This window comes from Chlorocebus sabaeus, chromosome 24 (genome assembly GCF_047675955.1).
Source record: "Chlorocebus sabaeus isolate Y175 chromosome 24, mChlSab1.0.hap1, whole genome shotgun sequence".
NCBI lineage: Eukaryota > Metazoa > Chordata > Mammalia > Primates > Cercopithecidae > Chlorocebus > Chlorocebus sabaeus.
In genome coordinates, this window is record NC_132927.1 from 81,873,588 (window position 1) to 81,900,401 (window position 26,814).

Here is a 26,814-nt window from a genome sequence, read left to right on the forward strand (position 1 = left end):
TACTTGGAAGGCTGAGGCAGGAGAATTGCTTGAACCCAGGACGCGGAGGTTGCAGTGAGCCGAGATCGCACCATCGCACTCCAGCCTGGGCAACAAGAGCGAAACTCTGCCTCAAAAAAAGAAAAAAAAGGCAAATAAGTCATGGTTTTTGGGCTGCAGTCGTATCCACCCTGCCTTGGTAAGGGCTTGTGGAGCCTGGCCCCACCCCTGCTGACCCTCAGCATGTCTCCTCCGGGTAGGGTCATGGGGCAGGTACATCCCCCAGTGACCCTCGAGGCCCCACTGTAGGCTCCTCCCGGGCATGGCCGGGAGCTGTGGGGGCTCCTGTGCCCTCCCTCTAGCACCTGTGTCACCCTGCAGGAGCTCTGGGCAAGACCCTCCCAGCAGTCTGGCCGTGCTGATGCCTCTCTGACCCCCCGGCAGCCCGGCCGTGCTAACGCCTCTCTGTCTCCTGTGGTGTTTTCCAGGATTTCTTCTTCTATTCTCTAGTCTACGACCCACAGCAGAAGACCCTGCTGGCAGATAAAGGAGAGATTCGAGTAGGAAACCGGTACCAGGCAGACATCACCGACTTGTTAAAAGAAGGTAGGGTGGGCCGCCCTGGGCATGGCGTGCTGCGTCCCGTCCTGCCCTGCCGGGTGACACACTGGGCAGGACGAGGCTGGGACATGGCCGCCGTGTCAGTGACTCCTGTGTGACTGGGGGCAGCAGGTGCAGGCCTGGGCTCTGTCCACACGGGTGGTGTGTGTGGGCTGGTGTTCTGGAGCCTTCCCCCACCCACTGCTGGTGGTGTTGTAGTTCTGGGGAAGCCCCAGACCCTCAGGCAGGACGTGGTGGTCAGTTGTCCCTGCACAGTGAGACCTGGTTTCCCTGTGGCAGTTGTTTTTCTTTTTCTTTTTTTTCAGATGGAGTCTCGCTCTGTTGCCCAGGCTGGAGTGCAGTGGGGTGATCTCAGCTCACTGCAACTTCCACCTCCTAGGTTCAAGCGATTCTCCTGCCTCAGCCTCCTGAGTAGCTGGGATTACAGGCGCCTGCCATCACACCCGGCTAATTTTTTTATTTTTAGTAGAGACAGAGTTTCACCGTGTTGGCCGGGATGGTCTTGAACTCTTGACCTCAGGCCTCCCAAGGTGCTGGGATTACAGACATGAGCCACCGAGTCTGACCTTGGCAGTTGTTTTTCACTACTTTTTTTTTTTTGGACAAGGTCTAGCTCTGTTGCCCAGGCTGGAGTGCAGTGGTGCGATCATAGCTCACTGCAGCCTCAACCTCCCAGACTCAGTTGATCCCCCCACCTCAGCCTCCCGGGTAGCTGGAACTACAGGCACGCACCACCACACCCCGCTAATTTTTTTGTATTTTTAGTAGAGGCAGGGTTTCGCCATGTTGCCCAGGTTGGTCTCAAACTCGTGACCTCAAGTGATCTACCTGCCTTGGCCTCCCAAAGTGCTTGGATTACATGTGTGAGCCACTGCGTCTGGCCTTGTTACTTTTTTTTTTTTTTTGAGATGGAATCTCGCTCTGTCGCCCAGGCTGGAGTGCAGTGGCCGGATTTCAGCTCACTGTAAGCTCCGCCTTCTGGGTTTACACCATTCTCCTGCCTCAGCCTCCCGAGTAGCTGGGACTACAGGCGCCCGCCACCTTGCCCGGCTAGTTTTTTGTATTTTTTTTGTTTTTTAGTAGAGACGGGGTTTCACCGTGTTAGCCAGGATGGTCTGGATCTCCTGACCTCGTGATCCGTCCATCTCGGCCTCCCAAAGTGCTGGGATTACAGGCTTGAGCCATCGTGCCCCTCTCATTACTTTTTTAAAGTTCTTTTTGTCTCCAGAAATTTTCTTCTGTGTAAATCTGCCTGCGTTTCTTGTGTTGCCTGTGGGTACCCCACCCTTGAGGTCTGATGGGGCCATGGAGCTCTGACGCAGCACGCACTCCAGACGCAGGTGGCCTCCTCCCTCCGCCAGGTGCTTCAGCAGCCCTGGTGGGAAGTCCTGAGGCTCACTGTCACCTTCTCAACCCTGTCCCTCATCTCCCCGCTGGGCAAGGCTGTGAGGCTGCCCTCAAGAAGCAGGGCTCTGCCCTGAGGGTCGGCAGGGACTCGCATCCCTGCTTCTTGTAGTTGTGATCGAGGTGTTTGGTGATTTTCCTGTTTTGGTTTGCTTTGAGAGTGGGTCTTGCTGTGTTGCCCAGGCTGGATTTGAAGTTCTGGGCTCCAGCGATCCTCGAGCCTCAGCCTCCTGAGTAGCTGGGGCTGTTTTGTGTTCTTGGTTGTCCATAAGATGCACCGGTGCCACCTTCCCCAGGCACCTGCGGGCTCTAGCACTGGGCTAGCAATGTAGTGGGCCTGCTGCTTTGCAAGCTCTGGGAGGTGCTGGGCAGTCAGGGACAGAACCCCCCTCTCTCCAGGCACACAGGGCACGTTGAGGCCTGGGTCAGCGTGGGGAGGCTGCTGCGCTGAGGCCTGTGGGTCTGAGGGTGGGGAGGCCTCTGCGCTGAGGCCTGTGGGTCTGAGCGTGGGGAGGCCACTGTGCTGGGGCCTGTGGGTCTGAGCCTGGGGAGGCCTCTGTGCTGGGGCCTGTGGGTCTGAGTGTGGGGAGGCTGCTGTGCTGGGGCCTGTGGGTCTGAGCCTGGGGAGGCCTCTGTGCTGGGGCCTGTGGGTCTGAGCCTGGGGAGGCCGCTGTGTTGGGTCTGGGCCTGTGGCCTCCAGGGTGCCCTGCTGTCATACCAGGGTCTCCCAGCCTGGGGCTGTCTTGCCTTTCTGGCCTGGCCAAGGGTGAAGGCCTGGCAGCCACGCCCAGGTGGAAAGGCAGCATCCGTGGCTGGGAGACAGGTGAGAACACAGATCACATGAGGGCCAGAGAGTGAGGAGCCGTCTCAGGTCAGAGGCCCTCACGTGGCGCATCCGTGCCTTCAGCCGGGGGCTGGTGGGCCTGGCAGGAGAATGGGCCTTGAGGTACCCCCATCCTCCCGTGTACACAGGGTTGAGATCCGGCCTGCAGAGACCTGGCAGAGCTCTGTAGGGCCTGGGGCGATGGGACTAAGGGTCCACCAGCCTGAGCCAGCCGCAGGAGCCGACCTCCTCCTCCCCACGCTGCCTTCCCCGCTGCCCTGCCGTTCCTTGGCTTTTGGGCCGCTGGTGCAAGGGCCAGGGATCCCACAAGCTCGTGTGGGGCTGGGACGTGGCTTCCAGAGCCTTCCCCACCTCCAGGAGGCCGTGTCCCTCTTGAGTGATGAAAAATTGCACACTAGCTGTGCACCTGCCTTTAGTGAGTTTGAAACGTCGAAGGGAGTGTGACCATCATGACCAGCAGTGAGCATACACAGAGGCACCGTGGCTTGCGTGGTTCACACCAAGGCTCAACTTCTTGGCAGTCAGGGAGCTGGACCCCAGCTTCCCCAGGGTACCCCTGAGCCAAAGTGAGGAGTCCACACCAGGCCGAAGACCCCCCAGCCCTCCTCACTGGTTCACACAGCCCCAGGCCCTTCACCTCCAGGGCCATGCAGCGGCCCCTCCCTCTGCAGCACTGCGCTTCCCTGGCTGACCCCGTCCTCTGAGACTGGCCAGGCATTGTTTCCTAGAGGCCGCAAGGCCTGACCTTCCCTGGACACACAGCCCCGGACGCCCAGCCCTCAGGGCAGGGTCTGGGAGCCAGTGCCCCTTAGCGAGGGTAGTGTTTCCTTGGGGACTTTCTAGTCTCAAGAGCACTCTCCATGCTGGACCTGTAGCCAGGCGCCCCAGTGGAGGGTGGCCCCACACTCCATGGTCCTTGGTCAGGAGCCTCGGTGCTGCCCGGGACCAGAGGGGAGCCGCCTGCAGAGTCTGAGCCTGGCACCCTGCGCTGAGCCATGGAGGCTGGAGAGGTGGACAGAGGACAATTGTGGAACTTTCTCCGAGTCCTCCCTGGGAGTCAGGCTCAGCCATGCTCAGACGCACGTTCTCCTGAGGGTGTCTCCCAACACCACGGTCCTGTTTTTTTGTGAGTAAAATACTGTTTTGTCAGAAAGCCTGCTGGCCCTGGCCGACTGCAGGCGTCAGGTGGCCTCTTCACCAGCCTTGAGTTCTCCATCGTCCCAGCTCCCAGAAGACAGGAAACAACTGGTGACCCCACAGGCGCCCCCCCCGCTGCCCCCCGGCTCTGGCTATGCCAGGTTTAGAGCAGCTGCCCCAGAACCTGCCAGGGTGGAAGAGGGGCCAGGAGGGAGCCTGTGCCCCCAGAAGGTCCCTGGAGGTGGTCTGCCTTCTGCTGGGATGTGGCAGGGCCCTCTTGCAACACCATGTGAATCCGAGTATCTCAAAATAAAAAGCTTGGGCCGGGCACAGTGGCTCGTGCCTACGATCCCAGCACTTTGGGAGGCCAAGGTGAGTGGATTACCTGAAGTGAAGAGTTTGAGACCAGTCTGGGAAACATGGTGAAACCCCGTGTCTACTGAAAATACAAAAATTAGCTGGGTGTGGTATCGGTGCCTGTGGTCCCAGCTACTCAGGAGGCTGAGGCAGGAGAATCGCTTGAACCTGGAAGGTGGAGGTTGCAGTGAGCCGAGATCGCACCACTGCACTCCAGCCTGGGCGACAGAGTGAGAGTCCGTCTCAAAAAATAATGATAATAATAAATAAAGAGCTTGATTTAAATTTACAAACCAACCTTCCCATCTCTTGTGGCCACAGTTCTTGAAGCCCTGCATTCTGGGCGGGCTGAGAGGCCCCTTGCGTGTGCACCCCATCCCCGGGTTGAGAGGCCACTGTGTGCCAAGTGTGCATGCATGTACTTGTGTGTGCAACAGCCTCCGTCCAGCCTTGCACCCTGGCCTCACCTATGGGGCCCTGCAACCCTTCCCCTTCCCCATCCCAGCAGCTCCGTGCGCCTGGGGAGGAGAGGCGCGACCCAGCGCGCTGGGGGACCCTGTCTCAGAAAGGCCACACTTCTCTCTGTAGGCGAGGAGGATGGCCGAGACCAGTCCAAGCTGGAGACCAAGGTGTGGGAGGCGCACAACCCACTCACAGATAAGCAGATTGACCAGTTCCTGGTAGTGGCCCGGTGAGTCCTGCTCCCGGGCAAGACCAGCAGGGGTGGTGCCTGGAGCTGCTGTTCTCCCTGCCTTGTGGTGGGTGTTGGGGACGTACAGTCTTGGATCCCATATCCCAACATGAAGCCCATGCATTGTGGCCCTGACACCCTGCTAGCAGTTCCCAGAGAGGCTCGGGAGCGCTGGGCCCAGGCTCTTCATTAAATAGAAGGGCGGCCTTTTCGGGGGCGGGCCTGTGTGCCCACCCATGTGTCCCTAATGGGACTTTCCCAGGATGGGCCTGAGGCGCTCTCCCACTCCTGGGCTGCCGGGAGCAAGTGGGCTGGGCCTGGTCAGGGAGCAGAGCAGCTGCAGCCCGGGCAGACCCCTGGGGCGGGGGGAAGGCCGAGGCCCAGGAGAGGACCATGCACCTTCCCTGCTAGCAGCCTAGGAGGTGGAGAAAACCCCAAAAGGAGCCCCAAGGCGATTTCCAGTCTATCAGGATGCCTTCAGTCAGACACGTGGGTTCTTGGGTGGGTGCTGGGCCCCACTCCCCATCCTGGGGCCCAAGACACAAGGAATCCTTGCCACCTGTGGGCTGCTCCCTGCGATGCCCGTGCAGTTTGTCCCTGCTGCCCATGGTCCCCTGGTCCCTGGCGCCTGTGGAGCAGTGTGCCTGGGTGGAGCCCCTGCTCAGCCGTGGCCCCTGGTCCGTGGTGCCTGGGGAGCAGTGTGCCTGGGTGGAGCCCCTGCTCAGCCGTGGCCCCTGGTCCGTGGTGCCTGGGGAGCGGTGTGCCTGGGTGGAGCCCCTGCTCAGCCGTGGCCCCTGGTCCGTGGTGCCTGGGGAGCGGTGTGCCTGGGTGGAGCCCCTGCTCAGCCGTGGCCCCTGGTCCGTGGTGCCTGGGGAGCGGTGTGCCTGGGGGGAGCCCCTGCTTGGCTGACACTGGTCAGCGCATCTCCTTTCCCCAGCTCCGTGGGCACCTTCGCACGGGCCCTGGACTGCAGCAGCTCCGTCCGACAGCCCAGCCTGCACATGAGTGCCGCAGCTGCCTCCCGAGACATCACCCTGGTAAGTGGGCCTAGGGTGGGACAGCTGAGACCTGGAGTGACCCACGGCCCAGAGTGGCTGTGCCCTTCCTCCTACCTGGACCCAGCACCTGCTCCAGGTATTCAGGACCCCCACAGAGGTGCTGTCCCACCTGGACTGGCCTTTCCTATCCATCCCAGGCTCAGCCAGACTGTCCTGAGGGTGCAGGGAGGGCTGTGCTGCCTGGTCCTGCAGCAGGGGATCCTTGAGGCCCTGAGGGAGGGTTGCCGTGCCACAGGTGCAGGAAAAGCCACCTTGGCCCAGGTGACCCTGCTGTCTCCTGCCTCAGTTCCATGCCATGGACACTCTCCACAAGAACATCTACGACATCTCCAAGGCCATCTCAGCGCTGGTGCCGCAGGGCGGGCCCGTGCTCTGCAGGGACGAGATGGAGGAGTGGTCTGCGTCAGAGGCCAACCTTTTCGAGGAAGCCCTGGAAAAATATGGGAAGGATTTCACGGACATTCAGCAAGATTTTGTGAGTACCGTGGGTGGTGATGTGGGAGTGGCTGACCATGCCCATCTCCAGGTGGGCTGTGGGGGCGTGGGGTCCACGTCCCCCCCTGCCCTGAGGGAGCCTGTCCCGCACCCTGATTCCTTATGTGGAGCTACATGAGTTCTGTCTCAGCTGTGCTCGGCCACCACAGTCGTGTCACACTGGGTCAGCAGACAGGTGTGGGGGCACTGGTGGGGCCTGGGCATAGAGAGCCACGCTGCTACCACCACCGCGTGATAAGGATAAGGGTTGGCCCAGGTGACGGAGGCCAGGGTGTCCTCACGGAGACTTTCCCTTCCTTGCCGCCCCCTCCAGCCCCAGCCTTGGTTTTGCTTTGTTTTTGACTAAGCTGAACCTCTGTTTCCTCATGTCCTTGTTTTCTGTCTCATGTGAGTTTGGCCCAGCAACAGGCCGAGAGGGTCTTCATGGTATGGGGTCTCCCCTTCCCTGTACCTCCACCTCAGGACCCCCATCCTCCCACCGTCAGCCCTCCTAAAATACGTTTAAACGGATCTGTTAGAAGGGCATCCCCACGTGGAGGCGGTGGGACCCCTGACCATCGGCCCTGGGGAGGTGGAGCCCGTGGCAGGGCAGGGAGGAGCCCCAAAGGGCCAGGACATGGCGGGGTTGCTGCTGTCTGATGAAAAGCACCATCCACGCAGCAGCACACAGGCCAGCGTAGCAGAGACTGGAGAGGCATCTGGAATTCGGAAGAAACAAACATGGGGTTGGGTAGGGTGCCTAGACATGAAGAGGAGGGACAGCAGCCAGCCGTGAGGCAGGAATGCAGCTTTGTGTGGGGGCCTCTGGCCAAGGGGAGAGCTTGGCCAGGCTCGGGAGGAGTCCTTGACTGGGGCAGCGGCCTCTCCAAGGGCGGATATGGATTTCTCCAGGCTTAAAATCTAACCAAGATGAGCAGAACATGTTCAGACAAGAGGATGAGGGCTAGAAACAAAATTCACCAACTGGCTCAGACAAGGGCAGAATTTGAGGGAGACCCTGCTGCACATGGTTCCAGCAGAGGAGACCCCAGTGCTGAGCCCACGTGAGCCTAGCAAGGCAGTGCTCAGGGGGCTGTGGCTGCGGGGCCGAGTCCAGGCGTGGGGTCAGGAGGCTGTAGCTTCGGGGCTGTGTGGAGGGAGCAGGCCCTGCTCTTCCTTCCTGCCAGATGCAGTGGACCAGACTGAGGAACTATCTGAACCCTTATTTAATAAGACAAGTTTCTTAAATCCATGCCACAGGCCGGGCACAGTGGCTCACGCCTGTAATCCCACCACTTTGGGAGGTCAAGGCAGGAGGATCATGAGGTCAGGAGATCAAGACCATCCTGGCCAACATGTGACACAGTAAAACCTGTAAAACCCTGTGTCTACTAAAAATACAAAAATTGGCTGGGTGTGGTGGCGAGCGCCTGTAGTCCGAGCTACTTGGGAGACAGAGGCAGGAGAATCGCTTGAACCTGGAGAGGTGGAGGTTGCTATGAGCTGAGATTGCGCCACTGCACTCCAGCCTGGGTGACAGTGTGAGACTCCGTCTCAAAAACAAAAATGGCTGAGATGGCCGGTCATGGTGACTCATGCCTGTAATCCCATTTGGGAGGCCGAGGTGGGTGGATCACTTGAGGTCAGGAGTTCGAGACCAGCCTGGCCAACATGGTGAAGCCCCATCTCTACTAAAAATACAAAAATTAGCCAGGCGTGGTGGCGCGTATCTGTAGTCCCAGCTACTCAGGAGGCTGAGGCAGGAGAATCGCTTGAACCCAGGAGGTGGAGGTTGCAGTGAGCCAAGATCACACTACTGCACTCCAGCCTGGGTGACAGAGAGAGACTCCATCTCAAAAAAAAAAAAAAGGCTGAGATGGAGGCTGGGTTGTCAGTGCCACCTCAGCAAGATCTCGACCTTAACCCTGTGTCAGCTCCTCTTCCCCTGGCGTCACTGTGTTTTGGCACCTGGCAGGGGGGACCCACTTCATCAGCTTCCCTCTGCACCTGCCTGCCAGCAGGGGCCTGGCCTCAGCGCACCAAGCACACCTTGCCCTCCCACCTCCTGCCCCCTCTGTGGCTTTCTGGCCGCAGCCCTGCCGCTGCCCTCATGATGTGCCTACCTCCTGCCCCTTCCTGCTCGTGTGACACGCCTCCTCCCACCCAGCTCCCGTGGAAGTCGCTGACCAGCATCATTGAATACTACTACATGTGGAAGACCACCGACAGATACGTGCAGCAGGTAAGCCCGCCTGCCTCTCAGTGCCCGTGGCATGCCACCTCCGTGTCCTGCGCCCCATCCTCTCCCAGCAGGTGGGCGTGCTGCTGAGTCCCTGGCCCGGCTGTCCTCTCCACTGGGGCTCTCCTCCCCATTGGCGCTCTCCTCCCCATTGGCGCTCCTCCCCGTGGCACTCTCCTCCCAGTTGGCGCTCTCCTCCCAGTTGGGGCTCCCCTCCCCGTTGGCGCTCCCCTCCCCGTTGGCGCTCCCCTCCCCGTTGGGGCTCCCCTCCCCGTTGGCGCTCCCCTCCCCGTTGGCGCTCCCCTCCCCGTTGGGGCTCCCCTCCCCGTTGGCGCTCCCCTCCCCGTTGGCGCTCTCCTCCCCGTTGGGGCTCCCCTCCCCGTTGGCGCTCTCCTCCCTGTTGGCGCTCTTCTGTCCATGGGGCTCTCCTCCCCATTGGCGCTCTTCTCTCCGTGGCCTCCAGCCTGTCTGCACCACAGCCCCAACCTGGGCCTAGCCCCCTGACCTCTGACTTTCTCTTTTGTTTTAAGAAACGCTTGAAAGCAGCTGAAGCTGAGAGCAAGTTAAAGCAAGTTTATATTCCCAACTAGTAAGTGTGCCCTTACAGCCGTCGTCCTCGTGGCCCTGGGGGCCAGGGAGGGTGGGCACAGGGTGCCGGGGCCAGGCGGGTCCCAAGGAAACTCAGGCTCAGAGGCTGGGATGTTAGGCCAGCCCCTGTGAGGGCGGCGCAGGGCGGGGGCTTCTGGCTGCAGACGCGGTGGCCATGTCTCCGTCGTCCTGGCTCCTGCTCAGTAAGAGAGCATTGGGATTCCAACCCACACCGGCAGGGCTCAGTCCCCGAGCTGGGCTCCATGCTGGGGGAGCACGGGGACCTGGAAAACAGCTCAGACCCCAGCAGTGGCTCCCAGGAACTGCTGAGGCCGAGGGGTGCGAGGACGTGGTTCCGGACGAGGGGCGATCAGCCGCGGTGCCTGCTGGGCAGATGGGCCCTTGAGGTTTGTGCTCCTGCAACTCCTCTCTTCTCTCCTTTACCTCTTTAAGTAACAAGCCAAATCCGAACCAAATCAGCGTCAACAACGTCAAGGCCGGTGTGGTGAACGGCACGGGAGCACCGGGCCAGAGCCCTGGCGCTGGCCGGGCCTGCGAGAGCTGTTACAGTAAGTGCCCTGGATGGCCGGGGGCACACCGCACACCCGCCTGTGGGCCGTGGTGCCTGTGTTAGCCCTGAGGGCTCCAGCGTGGCCCAGCCTGGGAGGGGCCCACTGATGATGGGGGGCTGTGTCCCAGGGATGTGGTTGGGAGAGCCTTGGGGAATGTGCGGGGGTGCCTGGCGGGTGGGGGCGGCCGGTGTGGGGGTGGTGGGGAATACTCTGACATCGCTGGTTCTGCTTAAGAATCCGTCTATTTCCAACTTTGTTGTCCGTAGCCACACAGTCTTACCAGTGGTATTCTTGGGGTCCCCCTAACATGCAGTGTCGTCTCTGCGCATCTTGTTGGACATATTGGAAGAAATATGGTGGCTTGAAAATGCCAACCCGGTTAGATGGAGAGAGGCCAGGACCAAACCGCAGTAACATGGTAAGGGGGGGACATCCGCCCTGCCTGCCGCGAGCGTGTCAGCCCTGCGGGTCCTCGGCCCCCGGTCATGGCACTGTGTTGGGGCGGTTATGCCCCCTTCCGCAGAGTCCCCACGGCCTCCCAGCCCGGAGCAGCGGGAGCCCCAAGTTCGCCATGAAGACCAGGCAGGCCTTCTATCTGCACACGACGAAGCTGACACGGATCGCCCGGCGCCTGTGCCGTGAGATCCTGCGCCCATGGCATGCCGCGCGGCACCCCTACCTGCCCATCAACAGCGCAGCCATCAAGGCCGAGTGTGAGTCATCCCAACGCCCCGCTCACTCTGTCGCTGCAGGCAGTGGGGAGGGAACAGCAACCTTGGGGCCCAGCCTTTAGCCCCTCTGGGAGTTCTCATCTCAGGGAGCCCCATTTCCTCCTCGGTGCTGACATGGCCGAGCCCAGTGAGGGCTCCCAGGTCAAGGCGCAGGCAGGGTCCTGTGCTCCCCGGGGATGTCCCACCCCTCACACTGTGGTGCCCCGCAGGCACGGCGCGGCTGCCCGAAGCCTCCCAGAGCCCACTGGTGCTGAAGCAGGCGGTGCGCAAGCCGCTGGAAGCCGTGCTCCGGTATCTTGGTGAGCAGTCCAGGCGCGATGGGGGCTCCTAATGCTGCCTGCAGGCAGCTTCTGACCCAAGCTGATGCACTGGTGCTCCCAGCCTTCTCTAGCTAGGAGCTCCTGGACAGCCCCACAGGGCCTGGAACTGTCCTTTTGAGGTACTCTGCACTGTGCCAGGCTCAGGCCGACCCACTGGGATCCCGGCTGCTTTCTGCTCCTGGGGTCTTGACAGGGCCCAGTGCGGAGTGGCTGCCGCCCTGCCTTCTGCGGGGCCAGCCTCCTCAAGGCACACCCAGGGGGCTTCCCTGCCAGCCTCGCTACCGTTCCCTGTGTTCTGATCGTCCCTAGGGCCTGAGGGTGTGGGCTTTGGGCAGTGCACACCCCTGCCTGTAATGCCACTAAGGCAGGGTTGCACCTGCTGCCTACAGGGAGCATACTTCCTGAGCCATGCCCACTCCACAGGGGCAGCACTCAGGCCTCTGTAGGCCCTCGGCAGGGGGAGGTGCACACCTGGCAAGCAGCCTCAGGCAGGGGTTCCCTTATCTTTGAGGGTCTGAGGATACCTGAGAACCTCTGCCGGCTACCCTGGCCCAGCCAGAAGCAGCTTGGGGGCTGGGCCAGACATTGGTGGTGGCGGTGGGGGCCTCCCCCATTTGCTGGGCTCGAGTGGGCTTGTGTATCTGCTCTCCTGACACAGAGTGACTGTCCTGAGAAGGACATTCTAGAGCCATGAACCACGTGTGCTCTGAGATTCAAGTGGCTTTGGCATTGCTCCCTGTTTGGGGTCGTGGCCCCTGTCCTGTGGGAAGAGGTGGCTGGTATCAGGGCTGGTCCTCAGCAGCTGTGCCCCTGGGCAGGCTGGTTGGATGGTCGGTTCGCTGTCTGACCAGCAGCTAGCCCTCCACCAGCAGCTCCGGAGGCCTGGACATGGGGGCTGTTGAATAGGTGTTGTGCTCACGGGCCTGTGTATGGATCCTGTTGTGCGGGGGTGAGGGGCCTGGCCCCTGCCAGGTGGTCTCCCTGCTCTCTAGGTGCAGGATTGGCCTGGGCACATGTCTTGCAGGAGAGCACTTGGTGCTCCTGGGCTCCTGGCTCTGTGGTGACCTCCCTGCTTCCAGCCCAGTCAGGATGGGGCCTCGGGTGGGGGCCGCGTGGAGCTTGGTTCCTGGTCGTATCCCAGAACCATGAGGGCTGGAGCCTGGGCCTGCCTGCCTATCCCCTGCCGGGCAGAGGCGACTCGCTCTGCCTGTCATTCCCGGCAGAGACCCACCCCCGTCCCCCGAAGCCTGACCCCGTGAAGAGTGTGTCCAGCGTGCTCAGCAGCCTGACGCCCGCCAAGGCGGCCCCTGTCATAAACAACGGCTCCCCCACCATCCTGGGCAAGCGCAGCTATGAGCAGCACAACGGGGTGGATGGTGAGTGGCCCCCTCGCCCTGTGAATCCGGGCCCGCCCCGCCCGGTGAGTGTGGCCCTCCCCGCCCGGTGAGTCTGGCCCGCCCCCGCCCGGGGCACCCGCGGTGCGTGCTGACACTGTCTTCTCTCCCTCTCTCCCACCCCGGCGCTGCCAGGCAACATGAAGAAGCGCCTCTTGATGCCCAGTAGGGGTAAGGCCTGGGGCCGCGGGCGGGCGCTGCGCCGGCCCCGCCCGTGATGCCTGTGCTGTGCTGCTGAGTGTGTCCCCGCGGCGGGCGGCCCAGGGCCCGTGCTTGGGGCAGTCCACGTGAGCCCGGCCACAGCCCAGTCCCCCACGTTCCTCCTGACATCACTGGTCCCTTGGTGAAGACCCCCTGAGCCCAGGCATCTGGCCCTCGGCCCCCTGGCCCCACACCCTGTCAGTGGACTGTCCTGGCACGTGTGGCCCTGGCGCCCCTGCCTGCGCTGTCTGCCATCGCGCTGTGACTGCCCGCATGCTGCCAGCCTCAGCTCCCGGGGCCGCCCGTGCTGTGCCTGCAATCCTTTCGTGCGCCTGCCAGGCGGGACAGTGGGGAGGGAATGGTCGGGGGTGTCTGTGCAGGTCGTGGGCAACTGAGCTTGCACACATTGGTGACTTCTGGACAATTGGCTCAGGTGCTCTGTGCTGGTTGGTTGGAGCAGGGGCTGTGGGACCCCAGGCCCCTCGGGGAAGAGCAGATAGGACCAAGCCCAGCATGGGGGGGCCAGGTGTGTGGGGCCCGGGTGTGCACCCAGGCCTGGGCCTCCGGGGGTGCAAGTGCTGGGCCTGCCAGTGTGGATGTGCCTGGAGCCCCTTCCCCAGGCGGCTTTCACTGAGGATGCTGGCCAGGGCAGCAGGGCCGGTGTGGGCACCTGGAGGTGGATATGGGCAGTGGCCGTCCAGCCCGTCCAGCCCAGCCAGCCTTGTCCCCTCAGGGCATTCTCTCAAGGCTGCTGGGTGCCCTGGCAAGCACGTCCTGTGGGGTGAGCACGCCGGCTGCAGCGCAGGGTGGGCCTGAGATCGGGTGCCAGGCTCCGCCATCTCCACCTGTCTGGACACGCACCCCTGGCCTATCTGTGCAGCCTCTGCCCGACTGCCCTTGGTGGTGTCTCTGTCTCACCCCGGCCCCCTCCTTTCCTGGGGCACCCTTCCAGCCATCTGGTATTGGGGCTGCCCCCGTTGCCTAGTCGTGGGCCCAGGGCCAGCCCACTGTGGGCTGGCTTTACTGGTCTGTTCCCAATGGCGGGGAACAGCGCCATGAGAACTGGTAGAAACAGGAGGGAGTCCTTGTCAGCAGGCATCTTCGAACTTTTTGTTTTGTTTTGTGAAAAGCGGTTAACCAAGTTAGATAAAAGCTTATTTATTCCCACTGAATTTTCCACACTGCACACTTCAGTCCCAGCTGTGCGGTGGTTGTGAGAGAGTACCACCACTCGCCGCCTGGCTGGGCGGGCCCTGGGCTCAGAGGGGTCAGCCACAGAGGAAGCGCCTGTCCTGACGTGTAGTGGCCAGGACCTGGGCGCTGGAGGGGGCTGGCTGGGTGAAGATGCCGCCCGGGGGCATTGGCACACACGAGATGGGGTCTCTGTCCAGCCCGGGTAGGCGTGAGCTGAGCCTGCCCACAGCATGGGGCCCTAGTGCTCTAACCCGGCCATTTGCCCGTGCAGCCTGCTGCTCTGTCCCCACCTGCGGGGCCTGCAGATGGGTGCGTGTGGCTCACTAACCTAAAGCGTGTGTTTTCTTCCCTCTGCCGTCCACTGCTCTGGTAGGCACTTACCTGGGTAAGTAGTTTTGTGCTACTGGCCAGCCCTGGGTGCTGGGCCTTGGTCTTTGGCAGGTGCCCTGAGGTATGGCGGCTCCTGTTCAGGAGCACTGTGGATCAGGCACCTGGGCCCCCACCCGACCCTGCCCGGCAGAGCTAAGCAAACTGGTAGGGAAAGGCTGACCCAGGGCTCCAGGGCCCCGAGTTAGGAGGCGGATCAGGGGAGTGCCCCGAGTTAGGAGGCGGCTACAGGTGGGGAGGGGCTGGACAGGCCGCTTCTGTTCCTTAAGGGACGGGCCTCAGCTAAGCAGCGTTTTTGGAGCTGGCAGGTTGCTCCGATGCCCCTGGGTCCTGGCACCTAACTGAGTTGAGTATGATGTCCTGTCCTCTCTGGGCTGGGAGCCGAGCCATCCTGGGACCAGCTCCCACATGCACACGCCCACACTCACACTCACAGGCAGGGCAGTGGGGGAGAGCAGCGGCGGTCCTGGGCCCAGCTGGGGGTGACCATGAGCATGGACCCCGCCTCTTGGCCCAACTCCCGCAGTGCCCCTTGGGCTCCTCACCCTGCACTGTGGGAAGTCAGAGGTCTCTGGCACCCCATCCCCGAGCACATGCCAGGCTGGCTTGGGCCCAGCCGGTACAGTGGGTGGTGACCTGTTTCTGGCCCGGGCTGGCGGCTCTCTTGGAGCCTTGGGAAGAAGCCCAGTCTCCTGGTGGGGCAGTGCCAGCCACGGTGTGGGTGCCCTGCAGAGGGGCTTGTGCTGCTGCTGGACGGACAGCCTTGCGAGGCTTTGCTTGTCTCGGTACAGGTGGGCAAGTGGGTGGGCAGCCCGGCCCCTGTGCAGGGAAGCGGCTGTCAGGCCCAAGGCTCCTGGCCTCCTGCGTGGAGCCAAGCCAAGCTCCTGCGTGGAGCCAAACCTCTCTGGCCTGTGGCCAGAGAGCTGTGGGGCCACCAGGCGGCCCAGGACCCAGGGAGGCGAAGCCCCCAGGCCCATCCTGGGTGTGGGCTGTGGCTTGGTTGGCAGGTGGCCCCGGCCCATTGTCCAAGGTGGCCGAGGCCGAAGTGGGTGGTGGGAGTGCAGGACGTGCTGTCTCGGGGCCTCATTTCTCTTCTCCATTTCTTGTTAGGTCTGGCAAACCACGGACAGACCAGGCACATGGTAAGAGGAACAGCCCATGATGGGATACTGTGTGCTCACCCGTGTGTACCGCATGGCTCTCTGGGGTACCGTGTGCTCACCCGTGTGTACCACATGGCTCTCTGGGGTGTTGTGAAGAGGCCCGGCCAGCCCTGCCGGGTGCCACGTGGAAGCTTCCAAGAGGCCTGGCAAGACCAGAGGGGCTGCAGCATGTGGGGGCCACGGCCCCTGAGCCAGGCCCAGCGGTGTGGGGCTGACCAGCCCTCAGGGCTGCCCTGGGCCAGGCCGGGGGTCCGTGGAGCTCCCTGGGGTGGTGGGGGGTCGGCCAGGCGCGGTACCTTGGCTCGTGGCCCCTCCCAGCGGGAGCCCTGCAGTTGAGGTGGAGCTGGCCCTTGGCCAGCTGCCCAGGAATCGCACCCCCTCTGCAGGGACCAAGCCGGAACCTCCTGCTCAACGGGAAGTCCTACCCCACCAAAGTGCGCCTGATCCGGGGGGGCTCCCTGCCCCCGGTCAAGCGGCGGCGGATGAACTGGATCGATGCCCCGGATGACGTGTTCTACATGGCCACCGAGGAGACCAGGTGGGGCCTTCCCAGGGCAGGCGGGAGGGCTCTGCACAGCGTCCCGGCCCTCACCGCCACCTCTGCCCACAGGAAGATCCGAAAGCTGCTCTCATCCTCGGAAACCAAGCGTGCTGCCCGCCGGCCCTACAAGCCCATCGCCCTGCGCCAGAGCCAGGCCCTGCCGCTGCGGCCGCCACCGCCTGCGCCCGTCAACGACGAGCCCATTGTCATCGAGGACTAGGGGCTGCCCCCTCCTGCGGCTGCCCCCCCGCCCCTCGCCCGCCCACGCGGCCCCTTCCCAGCCAGCCCGCCGCCCGCCCCTCAGTTTGGTAGTGCCCCACCTCCCGCCCTCACCTGCAGAGAAACGCGCTCCTTGGCGGACACTGGGGGAGGAGAGGAAGAAGCACGGCTAACTTATTCCGAGAATGCCGAGGAGTTGTCGTTTTTAGCTTTGTGTTTACTTTTTGGCTGGAGCGGAGATGAGGGGCCACCCCGTGCCCCTGTGCTGCGGGGCCTTTTGCCCGGAGGCCGGGCCCTAAGGTTTTGTTGTGTTCTGTTGAAGGTGCCATTTTAAATTTTATTTTTATTACTTTTTTTGTAGATGAACTTGAGCTCTGTAACTTACACCTGGAATGTTAGGATCGTGCGGCCGCGGCCGGCCGAGCTGCCTGGCGGGGTTGGCCCTTGTCTTTTCAAGTAATTTTCATATTAAACAAAAACAAAGAAAAAAAATCTTATAAAAAGGAAAAAACCAACCTGTCCTTCCCTGTGTCTTTTGTTCCCAGTCCCTCTCCCTGACTTAGGCCCTGGGCTCCCCACCCCCATCGGGCGGCCCTAGGCTGTAGCTCCCCCTGGAGCCGGAGGCCCGTGGAGAGCCACCCCAGCCTCTGGGCTCTGTTTCTCTCCCACCTGCCCACAGACCTTCCCCTGCAGGGGCCTGGCGCAGTGCTCTCTGCCCTCCACAGGGGGCAGCAAGCAGTCGCAGGGCCCAGCCCCCTTCCCCAGTGGAGCTGTGCTGAAACCGTGCGTCTGTGTCTGCAGCAGTGGTGGGCCCGGGACTGCCTCCCACCAGGCAGAGCTGGCCCTGCCGAAGACCCTGGGGCTTCCCACCAGGGCAGCCAGCACAGCTGGGCCAGCGAGGCCTTGGAGTGCTGCAGCCGGGGTCCCAGCCTCCTGGCCATATAGAGCCTGGCCCCAGCCGCCTAAGCATTTGTGCCCAGAGTTGTGGCCCCCAAGCAGGTGTGCACTTTCCACAGTAAGAATCTGCTCAGATTTCAGCAAGCACGTTCTCAGAAATCCTGCTTGGCCCATCCTCCGGCACCCGACTTGCAGGTCCAGGGACAGGTGCAGGCCGGGCCACCAGAAGGAGGGGTCCAGTGGATAACCTGGCTGCAGACCACCCCTCTGGCCATGCCACCTCAGCTGGCCAGGAGGGTCCGCCCAGGCCTCTCAGGGAGAGTGGCTCCTCTGTCTCTCCCCAGAGTTGTGCCTTTACTCCCCCAGCCCACCCAGGCGCCCTGTCATGTGGAAATCTCAGCCACGGAATTAAAATAGACACCACTTCTGCTGTCTCCCAGGAGACAAAGATAAGGGGGCGTCCTGGCCTCCCATGGGAGCCTGTGCTGGGGCCCAGCAGTGACAGGACTGGGTGTCGGGGACTCGGCTGCAGTGCATGTCCCACCACCCTCCCTGGGCTGCTGGCACCCCGCCACTCCGCCCCCACCAGCCAACTCTAATCTGCAGCCTGCATCCAAGTGACCCCACAGCCTGAGGACTTGTCTGTAGTGCGTCATTGGAGGGCTGGGAAATCAGGCCCCTGACCTCATGAAGGACACAGCCCCCTCTGAGGCTTTTTCCAACCCTGGGGGTCTGGAGGAAGGGAGCAGGGGCTCAGTGAAGACCCCAGCCCCCTCTCCCTTCCCCAGGCCTAGGACCTGCCTCCCAGTGCTGCCTGTGAGGTTCTGGCCTCAGCAGCTCTTCCGTCCCCCAGGGCCTGTCCTCCTCTAGAGTCAACATGTGGGCTGTGAGGTGTTCTAGGTCCTGGGCTCTGTTCCAAGGGCAGGGAGGCCTGAGGAGAAGTGGGGCCCTTTCCCACCCCAGACACCCTCCCCAGCCAGACACCCAGGCTGCAGCACCCTCACAGGGCCAAGCTCTGGCCACCTGTGCTGGGTAGGGCCTGGGCTGCTTGGGGGTCTAAACGTGGACTTAGAAATGAGTGGGCACGGGCCGGGGGCAGCATTGGCCTTGGTGCCCAGGCCATGAAGGGGACTCCCAGCTTTGCTCTGTCCTCATTAGGCCCTTACCTGCTGATGAGACAACAGCCTGCTCCCTGCACCAGCAACCCCACAGGGGCTGTGGCTCCCCAGGGCCAGGGCATCTCAGGGTGGCAAGGCCATCACGCTGTCATGCCTGGAGACCTGTCCTGTCAGCTCTGCTCCACCCTGCTAGGGTCCTCTGTCCACCACTCAGCCCAGCCTGGCTTCCCTGCAGTGGAGCTGAGTGGCAGGGGCCTGCCATCTGCCAGTGTCACAGGATGGCGGAAGGCACCAGACCACTACGGCCAGGGGCGTGACTCAGCCCCACACCCAGCCATTGGCCCTGCCAGCTCCCTTCACACCTGCTGTGTCCTGTGCCCCCCTCTCCACTCGGGCTCATCCCGCTCTGTCACTGCCCCTGCCTGTGACCCACCGCAGCCTCAGAGGTGGAGACCAAGGCCACTGCTCTGCACCCATTGATCCTGACCCCTGCCTGCCAGGCCCAGCACAGCCCCATCGCATTAGGGAGCTTCTGGCTGCTGCCCAGGGACTGTGACTGGGGTGAGGGCAGTGCAGCAGCTGGCACACTCCCTGTCCCACCCCACCCTCCATGTGTCTCCAGGGCACCTGGCCAGTGCCAAATGCCATTCCTTTGCTGCCACCCTGGGAGGGACCCGCCTCCACCCCCATCCACTCTTCTGGCAGGGCTGGGGACCTTGGGGCCGGTGGTCTCCCTCCAGAAGAGCCCTGTGACCGGTCAGCTCTGTTCTCCGAGCAAGCCACAGGTCGCAGAGGTGGGGTGAAGTCAGCCCCAGGCTCCCAAGCTGGGCAGAACTGGGCAGGGAGCTGGAGAGGGTCTGGCAGTGGGTCCATGAATCCAGCCTGAGCAAGGCCCTGCTGTGAGGGACCCCTAGGGACCCCTGGGCCTGCCAGGGAGGAAGGACTGCCCAGGAAATGTACTGACTGATGCCTCCTCGCCATCTTCTGCCTTGGCTGGCACAGATCCCAAGTGCAGAGGGGGAGCTGGTCAGGCTGGTCAGTCGGGCGTGGGGGCGGGGGGCATGTTTCTGGCCTGCTGTCACCATGGAAATGGCAGTGGCTGCAGGGTGTGCGCGCAAGGGAGGAGGGTGCTGCCACAGGGAGCCCTGCCAGGGCCACCATGAAAGCCAGGAGTGCCTAGGGCCACTGGCTCACAGACATGCCTGGTGCACCAGGCAGAGGAAACAGGCAGGTCTCTGTGTCCAGCCCACAGCCTCCAAGACACTGGGGGAAGGGTGTCCAGGGTCGGCTGCCCAGCAAGCCCGTTCTGCTGCCCCACTGGGGCCAGGAGGCTCAGGAAGGGCCTACAGGGACAGAGCACCAGGAAGCCTGTGGGCGCGGAGGTTCCCCCGACTGGGGCTGGGCAGGCTCTAGGGAGCTCTAGGGCGGAGGCAGGGTGGTGAGGAGTGGTCAGGCAGGCCCTGGTTGGGAGGAGGCCAGAGTCGGGATGTGGGGGTGGGGTGACTGGCTGACCCCTCCAAGTCAGGCCCTGGGCCCCGAGGCCCGCAGCTGGTCCTGGGCGGTGCGGGAGAAGGGACTGGAGTGTCAGCCCCAGCCCGGGACACAGAGGGCACGCCCATTCCTTCCCCTCCTTCCTTCTCTTCCTACCTCCTCACCGCCTCCCCGGCCGCCCCCTCGGTGGGAGTGCTTAGGGTGGACGCCTTTAGCGCGGAGCCCTCGGCGCTGGTGCCCGCCGCCCCTTCCCGGCCTCAGAGGCAGACGTAGACCTCCCCACACCCCCCACCAGCAGCTTCTCGCGCTGTTTTTGGAGGTGGCGGCGCCTTCCTTCCTGAGCCCTGCCCTCCACCCAAGGAGCCTTCAGCACCACAGACAGTGTTGGGGCGGGGCGCGGAGGGGGCGGAGCGGAACATGGAGACCCGGACAGGGCCAGGGGCCGTGCCCACCGGGAATCCGACTCCGCTCCCGCGGCGCGACTGTTGCTATGGAAACCGAGCAACAAAGGGAAGCGGGACCGGCGCCGGGCGCGGCGAGGTGGGGGTGGGGTTCTCCCGGAGCCTGCGACCTCTTCCCGCGGCGTAGCGCAGCCTGAGCGCCCAGGGCCGGGAGTGGTGGACCCCCAGGCCCAGCTCACTAGGGCTCCCCGCGAGCCGAGGGCCAGGCTCCCCACACCCCGCCCGCAGCCCAGGAGACGGCCCGGCCAGGCGGCCCCGACGTCGCCATGGAAACAGCCAGGGCGCGGGCGGCGCCGCGGTCGCCCGGGCGGGCCCCTGTAGACGCCACCTCCGGCACGAGGGGCGCGGGGGCGCCAGACCTGGCCCGGCTGCCCCGCACCCGCCACCCCTGGCAGGTGCGCCCCGCCTCCGCGGTGCCCCTAGGCGGCCCCCCGCCCGGGGGGCGGGTTATCGAGGCCCCGCCCCGTCCGCGGAGCCAATGGGCGCGCGGACAGCCGGGCAGGCGGGGCTGGGCGCGGGCGGCTGCGGCCGGGAGAACGGGCGGAGGGCGCGGGCTGACCGGGCGCACCGACCATGGCCTCCAAATGCCCCAAGTGCGACAAGACCGTGTACTTCGGTGAGTGCGTTCCCGCTCCCGGCCCGCTCGGTGCATCCCGCCGCCCTTCGCGGCCAGTCCCACGCCGCAGAGCCGCGGCGTAACTTAGGGTGCGCCCGGCCCCGGCCCCGGCCTGAGGATGCTTGTCCCGGAGCCTGGCTGGCCGCGCTGCCCACGCGGCTGAAGCCAAAGGGTGGGGCTGCGCGAAAGCGGGGGCGGCCACGCCCGAACCCCGAAGCCGCTTGTCTGGGCGGGGCAGGGACCACCCGGGCGGGGCTGGTGGTCCCCCGGGATGGGGCCGGTGTTTGGGGGAGCGCTCGGAGATCCGCGGACGCATCCCGGTTCTTCGGCCAGTGCCGGGCGGGGCGGGGCGGGGCGGGGCGGTACGTCCTGGGTGCCTCCCGCGCGACCCCGTGGGCCTGGGCCCTTTCTCCTGGAGCCCCCACACCCGCTGCCCCGGGAACACGTGGCCAGGAACAGTGACCCCCAGCTCCCACTCTGGCCTCCGCCGAGCTGGGCTGGGCCAGGTTTGGACTGTGTTGGGATTCAGTCCAAGCGGGGGCGACCTTGGCCTCTGCCTCCTGCTTGTCCCAACGCATTCCCTTGGCGCCAGTTCCCCCAGGAGTTTCACACGGGGGTAGGGTGGGGGCGGGTGTGACACGCGGGTCCCCGCGAACCTGAGAGGGACCTTGTGCTCAAGAAGCCTAGGTGTCCAGGACCCCTGCCCCCTCAAGGTCAGAACAGCCCTGGACGGGATGCAGGTGGTGGCGGAAGGAGGGGTGTCTCACAGGGCGGCCCTGGGTCGGTATCCCCTCCCCCAGGCGCGCTCTCGGTCTGGGCTTACTCACTCCCTGGGCCTGGATGCGCCCTTCCTACCCCCTTCCTCTTGGCTGATTCCCTGCCCAGCTTTCTCCAGGGTGGTAAGGTCCCTGCCTACCTACCCACCAGCTGCTGCACTAGGGGATAGACTTAGTGAAGCAGAGAGGAGGGCCGGGACCAACAGGGCCCCTGCCATGGTCGCCCCACACCCAGAATGCAGCCAGGCTGCTGGGAAGGCCGCCACTGGGCTTCCCGGCTCACAGGCTAGAGGGGCTGAGGGGAGGTTGTATTTTGCTGTTCCCAGAGGGGAAGGACCGGATTTGGCCTGGAGTGCTTCTGGCGTGGCTGGGAGCCGAGGGGCTTCCGGCTGCCTCGCCTGGAACCCGATCAGCCCTCAGTCTGTCCCAGTGAGGGCTGTCTCTGCAAGGCTTAGGGTGGGAGACCGTCCCCAGGGCCCTCCTGCAGTCCAGCTCCCCATGACTTTGCCCCAGGCCAGGCCAGGCCAGCCTGGGGCTCTCCAGGGTCTTGGCCAATAGTCCTGTGGACAGCCGGGAAAGGCCTTCTGCCTGCCGGGCCGGCCGAGGCTCTCAGGGGAAAACAAAGGCGCTTCAGACCCAGCTGGCTTCTGTCCTGCCTGGGAGGCACCGTGAGGGCGAGGGCCCAGAATCCTGCCCACCCTCACACCAGGCTGCCCCTGCAACTTACACCTGAGTAGAACCCAGGCTGGGATGTCAGAGCACGTTGAGGATGCCGCCCCAGAGCCCAGGCAGCCAGGGTGGGCAGCTGGTTTTCTTCTGAGCCATGAGACCCAATCGATTCTCTGTTCCCAACTCGGACCCATAATGTGTGGCCATTGACCCACCCAGTGGGTCTGAGGGCCAGTTCCCTGCCCCCACTTGGCCCACGTCCCAGAGCTGGCCAGAGCGGAGTGCTGGCAGCCCTGGGCTGCAGCTGCCACGGCCGATAGCCATCGAGACTTCCTTGCTGCTGCTGGGACATGCCTGCCGACCGTGCAGCCAGCCCCTGCCTGCCCTGGTGTGTCCCAGCTTCCTGAGTGAAGTGGTTCTGGGCAGAGGGCTCTAAGCTGGTGCAGCCTTGTGGTTGGGCTGGTGTCCTGGAGGCTGACCCTGGCCGTGCCCAGAGGGTTGTGCCAGGGCCATGGAGAGCCAGCATTCATGGCCTTCTACCTAGTAGGCCACCTGGGGGATCCCATCTCACTGCCAGGAGCAGCACCCATGGACCTCTCAGAGTGGGCTTCACCCTAGCCAGGTGCCCTCCCCGATATCTGCCAGACAAAGGGCGCTGGGCCGCTTGCTGAGAAGGGGGGCTGGGAGAGCCACTGGTCCTTGGCCGCCTGAGGGGCTTGGCCAGATTCTGCCAGTCAGGGTGGGCCCAGCCTGCATGCTCCCTTCCCCCAGGGCCTGCAGCTTGTCCTCTTCCCTTCAGAATTCCGGCTCTGCTGGCCCTTCCTGACCCTCCCCACCTCTTCCTGCCTGGCTCCCTGGGGAGGCCCCTGCTTCCGTCCACTGGGAAGCGGCCCAGTAGCCCTAGTGCGGGGGTGGGAGGCAGTGGCGGAGGGTCCCTGACCCTCAGCAGCTGGCCTCAGGTCTTTCATGCCAGTGGCAGCCAGGGGCATTAGGGTGGGGGAAGAGCTCAGGGTTTAGAACGAGGAATCCACAGACAGATGTGGGTCCCGCCTGGAGGCCCCACGGGGACGGGGCCTGGCCTTCCCACGAGGGAGCTGGAGGCTCTGGGGCCGCACCTTTGACTCAGCAGCGGGGCACTGCCAGCCCCATCAGGGCCCAACTGGTGGGGATCAGGGGCATGTCAGTGCAAGGCAGGTGTGAGAGGGAGAGCACATGTGTGGAGGAAGCAGGTGTGTGAGTGTAAGAGAAGTGTTTGAGGGAATGACAGGTCGGGGAGAGGCATGTGTGGGGGGGAGGCACGTGTGTGGGGTGAAGCGGGTATGTGGGGGGAAGGTGTGGGGGAAGTGGGTGTAGGGGGTAGGCAGGTGGGGGGAGGTGTGTGTGTGGGAGGCAGGTGGGAGGAAGCAGGTGTGGGGAGGAAACAGGTGTGTAGGGGGAAGCAGGTGTTGGGGGAAGCGGTGGGGGGGAAGCGGGTGTGTGGGGGGAAGGGTGTGTATGGGGAGACGGGTGTGGGGGGAGGTGGGTTGGGGGGGAAGCGGGGGTGTGGGGGAGGTGGCTGTGGGGGGAGGTGGGTTTGGGGGGAAGTGGGTATGTGGGGGAGGCGGGTGTGTGGGGGAGGCGGGTGTGTGGGGGAGGCGGGTGTGTGGGGAAGGTGTATGTGGGAGGGCAGGGTGTGGGGGTGGCAGGTGGGAGGCAGGTGTGTGTGGAGGCAGGTATGTGGGGGGAGGCAGGTGTGTGTGTGAGAGGAAGGTGTGTGGGAGGCAGGAGTGTGTGTGAGGGGAAGGTGTATGGGAGGCAGGTGTGTGGGAGGCAGGTGTGTGTGTGAGGGGAAGGTGTGTGGGAGGCAGGTGTGTGTGGGAGGCAGGTGTGTGTGGGAGGCAGGTGTGTATGGGAGGCAGGTGTGTGGGAGGCAGGTGTGTGTGGGAGGCAGGTGTGTGTGGGAGGCAGGTGTGTGTGGGAGGCAGGTGTGTGGGAGGCAGGTGTGTGTGGGAGGCAGGTGTGTGGGAGGCAGGTGTGTGTGGGAGGCAGGAGTGTGGGAGGCAGGTGTGTGGGAGGCAGGTGTGTGTGGGAGGCAGGTGTGTGGGAGGCAGGTGTGTGTGGGAGGCAGGTGTGTGGGAGGCAGGTGTGTGTGGGAGGCAGGTGTGTGTGTGGGAGGCAGGTGTGAGGCCAGTGTCCAGGAGGCAGGTGTTTGACTGAGGGCAGGCTCAAGCACAGGCCCCTTCACCGCAGGCACTGAGGGGATTAACAGGGCAGCCCGGGCCCCTCCTCAAAGGCGGCTCTAGCGGGGTTGCAGGACTGGGGGCGCTGAGACCCAGAGGGAGAGCAGGACCTGGGGGCACCGGGCTAACAACGGTCTCAGAAGGAGGTGCAGGGCCTGCCGGGTGGAAGGAAGGCGCCTGGCGGAGACATCCTGAAAGTCGGGACCCCCGGAGCGCGTTGGAGTGGTGGCTGCCAGGTGGGGACGGAGGGGGTGCGGGGCGCGCCCCGGCCCTGACCCCCCTCCCGCCCCTCCTGCTCAGCCGAGAAGGTGAGCTCCCTGGGTAAGGACTGGCACAAGTTCTGCCTCAAGTGCGAGCGCTGCAGCAAGACGCTGACGCCCGGGGGCCACGCCGAGGTGAGCCCCGCTGTGCGGCGCGGGCGGGGGTGGGGTCGCGACTCCCGCCACCCCCAGGCAGAGTCCTGACCCGCGCCTCTCTGCGCAGCATGACGGGAAGCCGTTCTGCCACAAGCCGTGCTACGCCACCCTGTTCGGACCCAAAGGTGAGCCCCGGCTGCCCTTGGCCTGCCCTGGGACCCGCCGGGAGGAGCCTGGCGCTGGCGCTGGGGAGGGCTGCGGATCCCGGCCCAGACTCCCCGCCACCCTGGAAAGCCTACTGCCCCCAGCCCCCAGCGGGCCGTTTACTGAGACGCCGGGTGACCGCGGCCCCCACCCCACGTGCCCCCACCTGCAGGCGTGAACATCGGGGGCGCGGGCTCCTACATCTACGAGAAGCCCCTGGCGGAGGGGCCGCAGGTCACCGGCCCCATCGAGGTCCCCGCGGCCCGAGCGGAGGAGCGGAAGGCGAGCGGCCCCCCGAAGGGGCCCAGCAGAGGTGGGCTGGGCGCGGGTTGGGGCTGGGGGTTGTGGGGACCCCCGCCGCCGGCCCCGCCCCGCCCTGACTCGTGCGCCCACAGCCTCCAGTGTCACTACTTTCACCGGGGAGCCCAACACGTGCCCGCGCTGCAGCAAGAAGGTGTACTTCGGTAAGTGCGCACCCGGGCCCCGGACTCCCGCCCCCGCCCCCGCCCCGGGACTCCGCCTCACTCCTCCCCCTTCCCAGCTGAGAAGGTGACGTCTCTGGGCAAGGATTGGCACCGGCCCTGCCTGCGCTGCGAGCGCTGCGGGAAGACACTGACCCCCGGCGGGCACGCAGAGGTGAGGGGAGCGCGACGAGGCTTGGGGGCCGGGCAGGGGCACGGGGGGATGAGGGTGAGAGGCGCTCCAGGAAGGGATGGGGGGGTGGGAGGTGCTTCTGGGAGCTGCGCTGTCCCCTCCCCCACGGCGAGCTGGCCTGCACGTTCTGGAAGCCTCCAGGTGATGGGTCGGGGGAGTCTGTGGACCCCTCCCTCAGCACCCACCTTCTGCCTCAGCACGATGGCCAGCCCTACTGCCACAAGCCCTGCTATGGAATCCTCTTCGGACCCAAGGGTGAGTGTGGCCAGGGTGGTCTGCATGTCTTCCCTGCCCTCCCCATCCCTCCACTGTTCCTCCCACCCACCCCAGTGGCCTCCCTCCACAGGCGTGAACACCGGCGTGGTGGGCAGCTACATCTATGACCAGGACCCCGAAGGCAAGGTCCAGCCCTAGGCCACAGCGGCTCTCATGATGTGGGCTCACCTGCACCCCAGACGCTGCGGGGGCCCCACTGCTTGGCTCTGCTGGAAGAGTGCCCAGCCACCCAGTCCTGCCTGCAAGCCCAGGGCGAGTATTGGAGGAGGGGCAGCCACGGGCAGAGCGCCATGCCCATCCCTGAGTCTGTGGTGTGTCTGCCCCCTCTGGCGTCCTCTGGGCGTCCCATGACCCCTTCTGTATCTGTGCCTCCGAATCCCTGTGTGACCCTGTCCCAGCATTTTCCCGCCAGCCCTGCGTATCCCTGGGGCACTGTCTGTTCTCCTTCCCTCTCCTGCTGCCCACCCACCTGCCAGTGTTATTTATGCTCCCTTTGTGGGTGATGGCCACGCCCTCACCGTGTCCCTGGCAGAGGGCTTCCCTCCGGGATCCCCTGCCTGCTGCCCACACTGCCTCACAAGCCCTCGCCCCCCTCACGTGGCTCACCTGCTGCTGAGCCTTGTTCTGTCAATAAACGGTTTGAGGATTGCAGGATTGTCTCTGCTTGTGGGATGGATGCAAATCCCAGACCGGGGTCCTTTCCTCCGACCCATGCATGCCCCCAGCCAATGCCCCTGGGCCTGGCTGCTAGTCGGGGTGGGCCCTCCTCCTGAGGGTGATGGTGGGAGGTGGGGCCCTGGGATATTTCTGAGGAGGAGGGAGGGACGGGGGTGGGCAGCGTGGTCCCTGGTTTGGGTGGTGGTGCCCACCCAGATTGGGAGGCAGTAAGAACGCCAGGCTGTGGGGAGGTAAGGAGGGTGGGAGGCATTCTGGGGCCAGGGTCCTGGCCAGGGTCAAGTGAGG

At 64.3% G+C, this 26,814-nt stretch overlaps 2 protein-coding genes across 8 annotated transcripts in view; both read left to right on the plus strand.

The window, feature by feature from the left end:
* MTA1 (metastasis associated 1) overlaps window positions 1-16,629 on the plus strand; it is a 53,696-nt gene extending 37,067 nt beyond the window's left edge. For 5 of the 6 annotated variants that reach the window (XM_073011388.1, XM_037984648.2, XM_073011389.1 and 2 more), the window contains 15 exons: window positions 468-585; window positions 4,931-5,033; window positions 5,971-6,070; window positions 6,378-6,566; window positions 8,733-8,807; window positions 9,335-9,393; window positions 9,846-9,961; window positions 10,231-10,382; window positions 10,488-10,677; window positions 10,905-10,994; window positions 12,239-12,391; window positions 12,545-12,580; window positions 15,302-15,333; window positions 15,741-15,892; window positions 15,965-16,629. In XM_073011388.1, coding sequence (XP_072867489.1) covers window positions 468-585; window positions 4,931-5,033; window positions 5,971-6,070; window positions 6,378-6,566; window positions 8,733-8,807; window positions 9,335-9,393; window positions 9,846-9,961; window positions 10,231-10,382; window positions 10,488-10,677; window positions 10,905-10,994; window positions 12,239-12,391; window positions 12,545-12,580; window positions 15,302-15,333; window positions 15,741-15,892; window positions 15,965-16,115 — 1,716 coding nt within the window. In that variant the 3' untranslated portion in view covers window positions 16,116-16,629. Of the gene's footprint in view, window positions 1-467; window positions 586-4,930; window positions 5,034-5,970; window positions 6,071-6,377; window positions 6,567-8,732; window positions 8,808-9,334; window positions 9,394-9,845; window positions 9,962-10,230; window positions 10,383-10,487; window positions 10,678-10,904; window positions 10,995-12,238; window positions 12,392-12,544; window positions 12,581-15,301; window positions 15,334-15,740; window positions 15,893-15,964 lie in introns of those variants that run through there. The other variant, XM_073011390.1, reaches the window with a different exon arrangement.
* A 3,915-nt stretch (window positions 16,630-20,544) lies between these two features.
* CRIP2 (cysteine rich protein 2) lies at window positions 20,545-26,502 on the plus strand. 2 transcript variants are annotated; one of them, XM_007988055.3, is made up of 8 exons: window positions 20,569-20,697; window positions 24,662-24,756; window positions 24,845-24,902; window positions 25,094-25,234; window positions 25,317-25,385; window positions 25,463-25,557; window positions 25,773-25,830; window positions 25,922-26,502. In XM_007988055.3, exons 1-8 carry the CDS (start codon window positions 20,655-20,657, stop codon window positions 25,987-25,989), a joined length of 627 nt encoding a protein of 208 aa, XP_007986246.1. In that variant the 5' UTR covers window positions 20,569-20,654; the 3' UTR covers window positions 25,990-26,502. The 2 variants fall into 2 exon arrangements, with proteins under 2 accessions (XP_037840581.1, XP_007986246.1); XM_037984653.1 differs by lacking the exon at window positions 24,662-24,756 and having other exon boundaries at window positions 20,545-20,697.
* The last annotated feature ends 312 nt before the right edge of the window (window positions 26,503-26,814 follow it).

Excerpts from the sequence above, each read along its gene's own strand:
- CRIP2 (XM_037984653.1), top strand. The coding sequence starts at position 20,560 with ATGGGCGCGCGGACAGCCGGGCAGGCGGGGCTGGGCGCGGGCGGCTGC. Across the intron at positions 24,903-25,093 it reads CACCCTGTTCGGACCCAAAG|GCGTGAACATCGGGGGCGCG; the intron begins GTGAGCCCCGGC and ends CCCCACCTGCAG. Across the intron at positions 25,831-25,921 it reads AATCCTCTTCGGACCCAAGG|GCGTGAACACCGGCGTGGTG; the intron begins GTGAGTGTGGCC and ends CTCCCTCCACAG.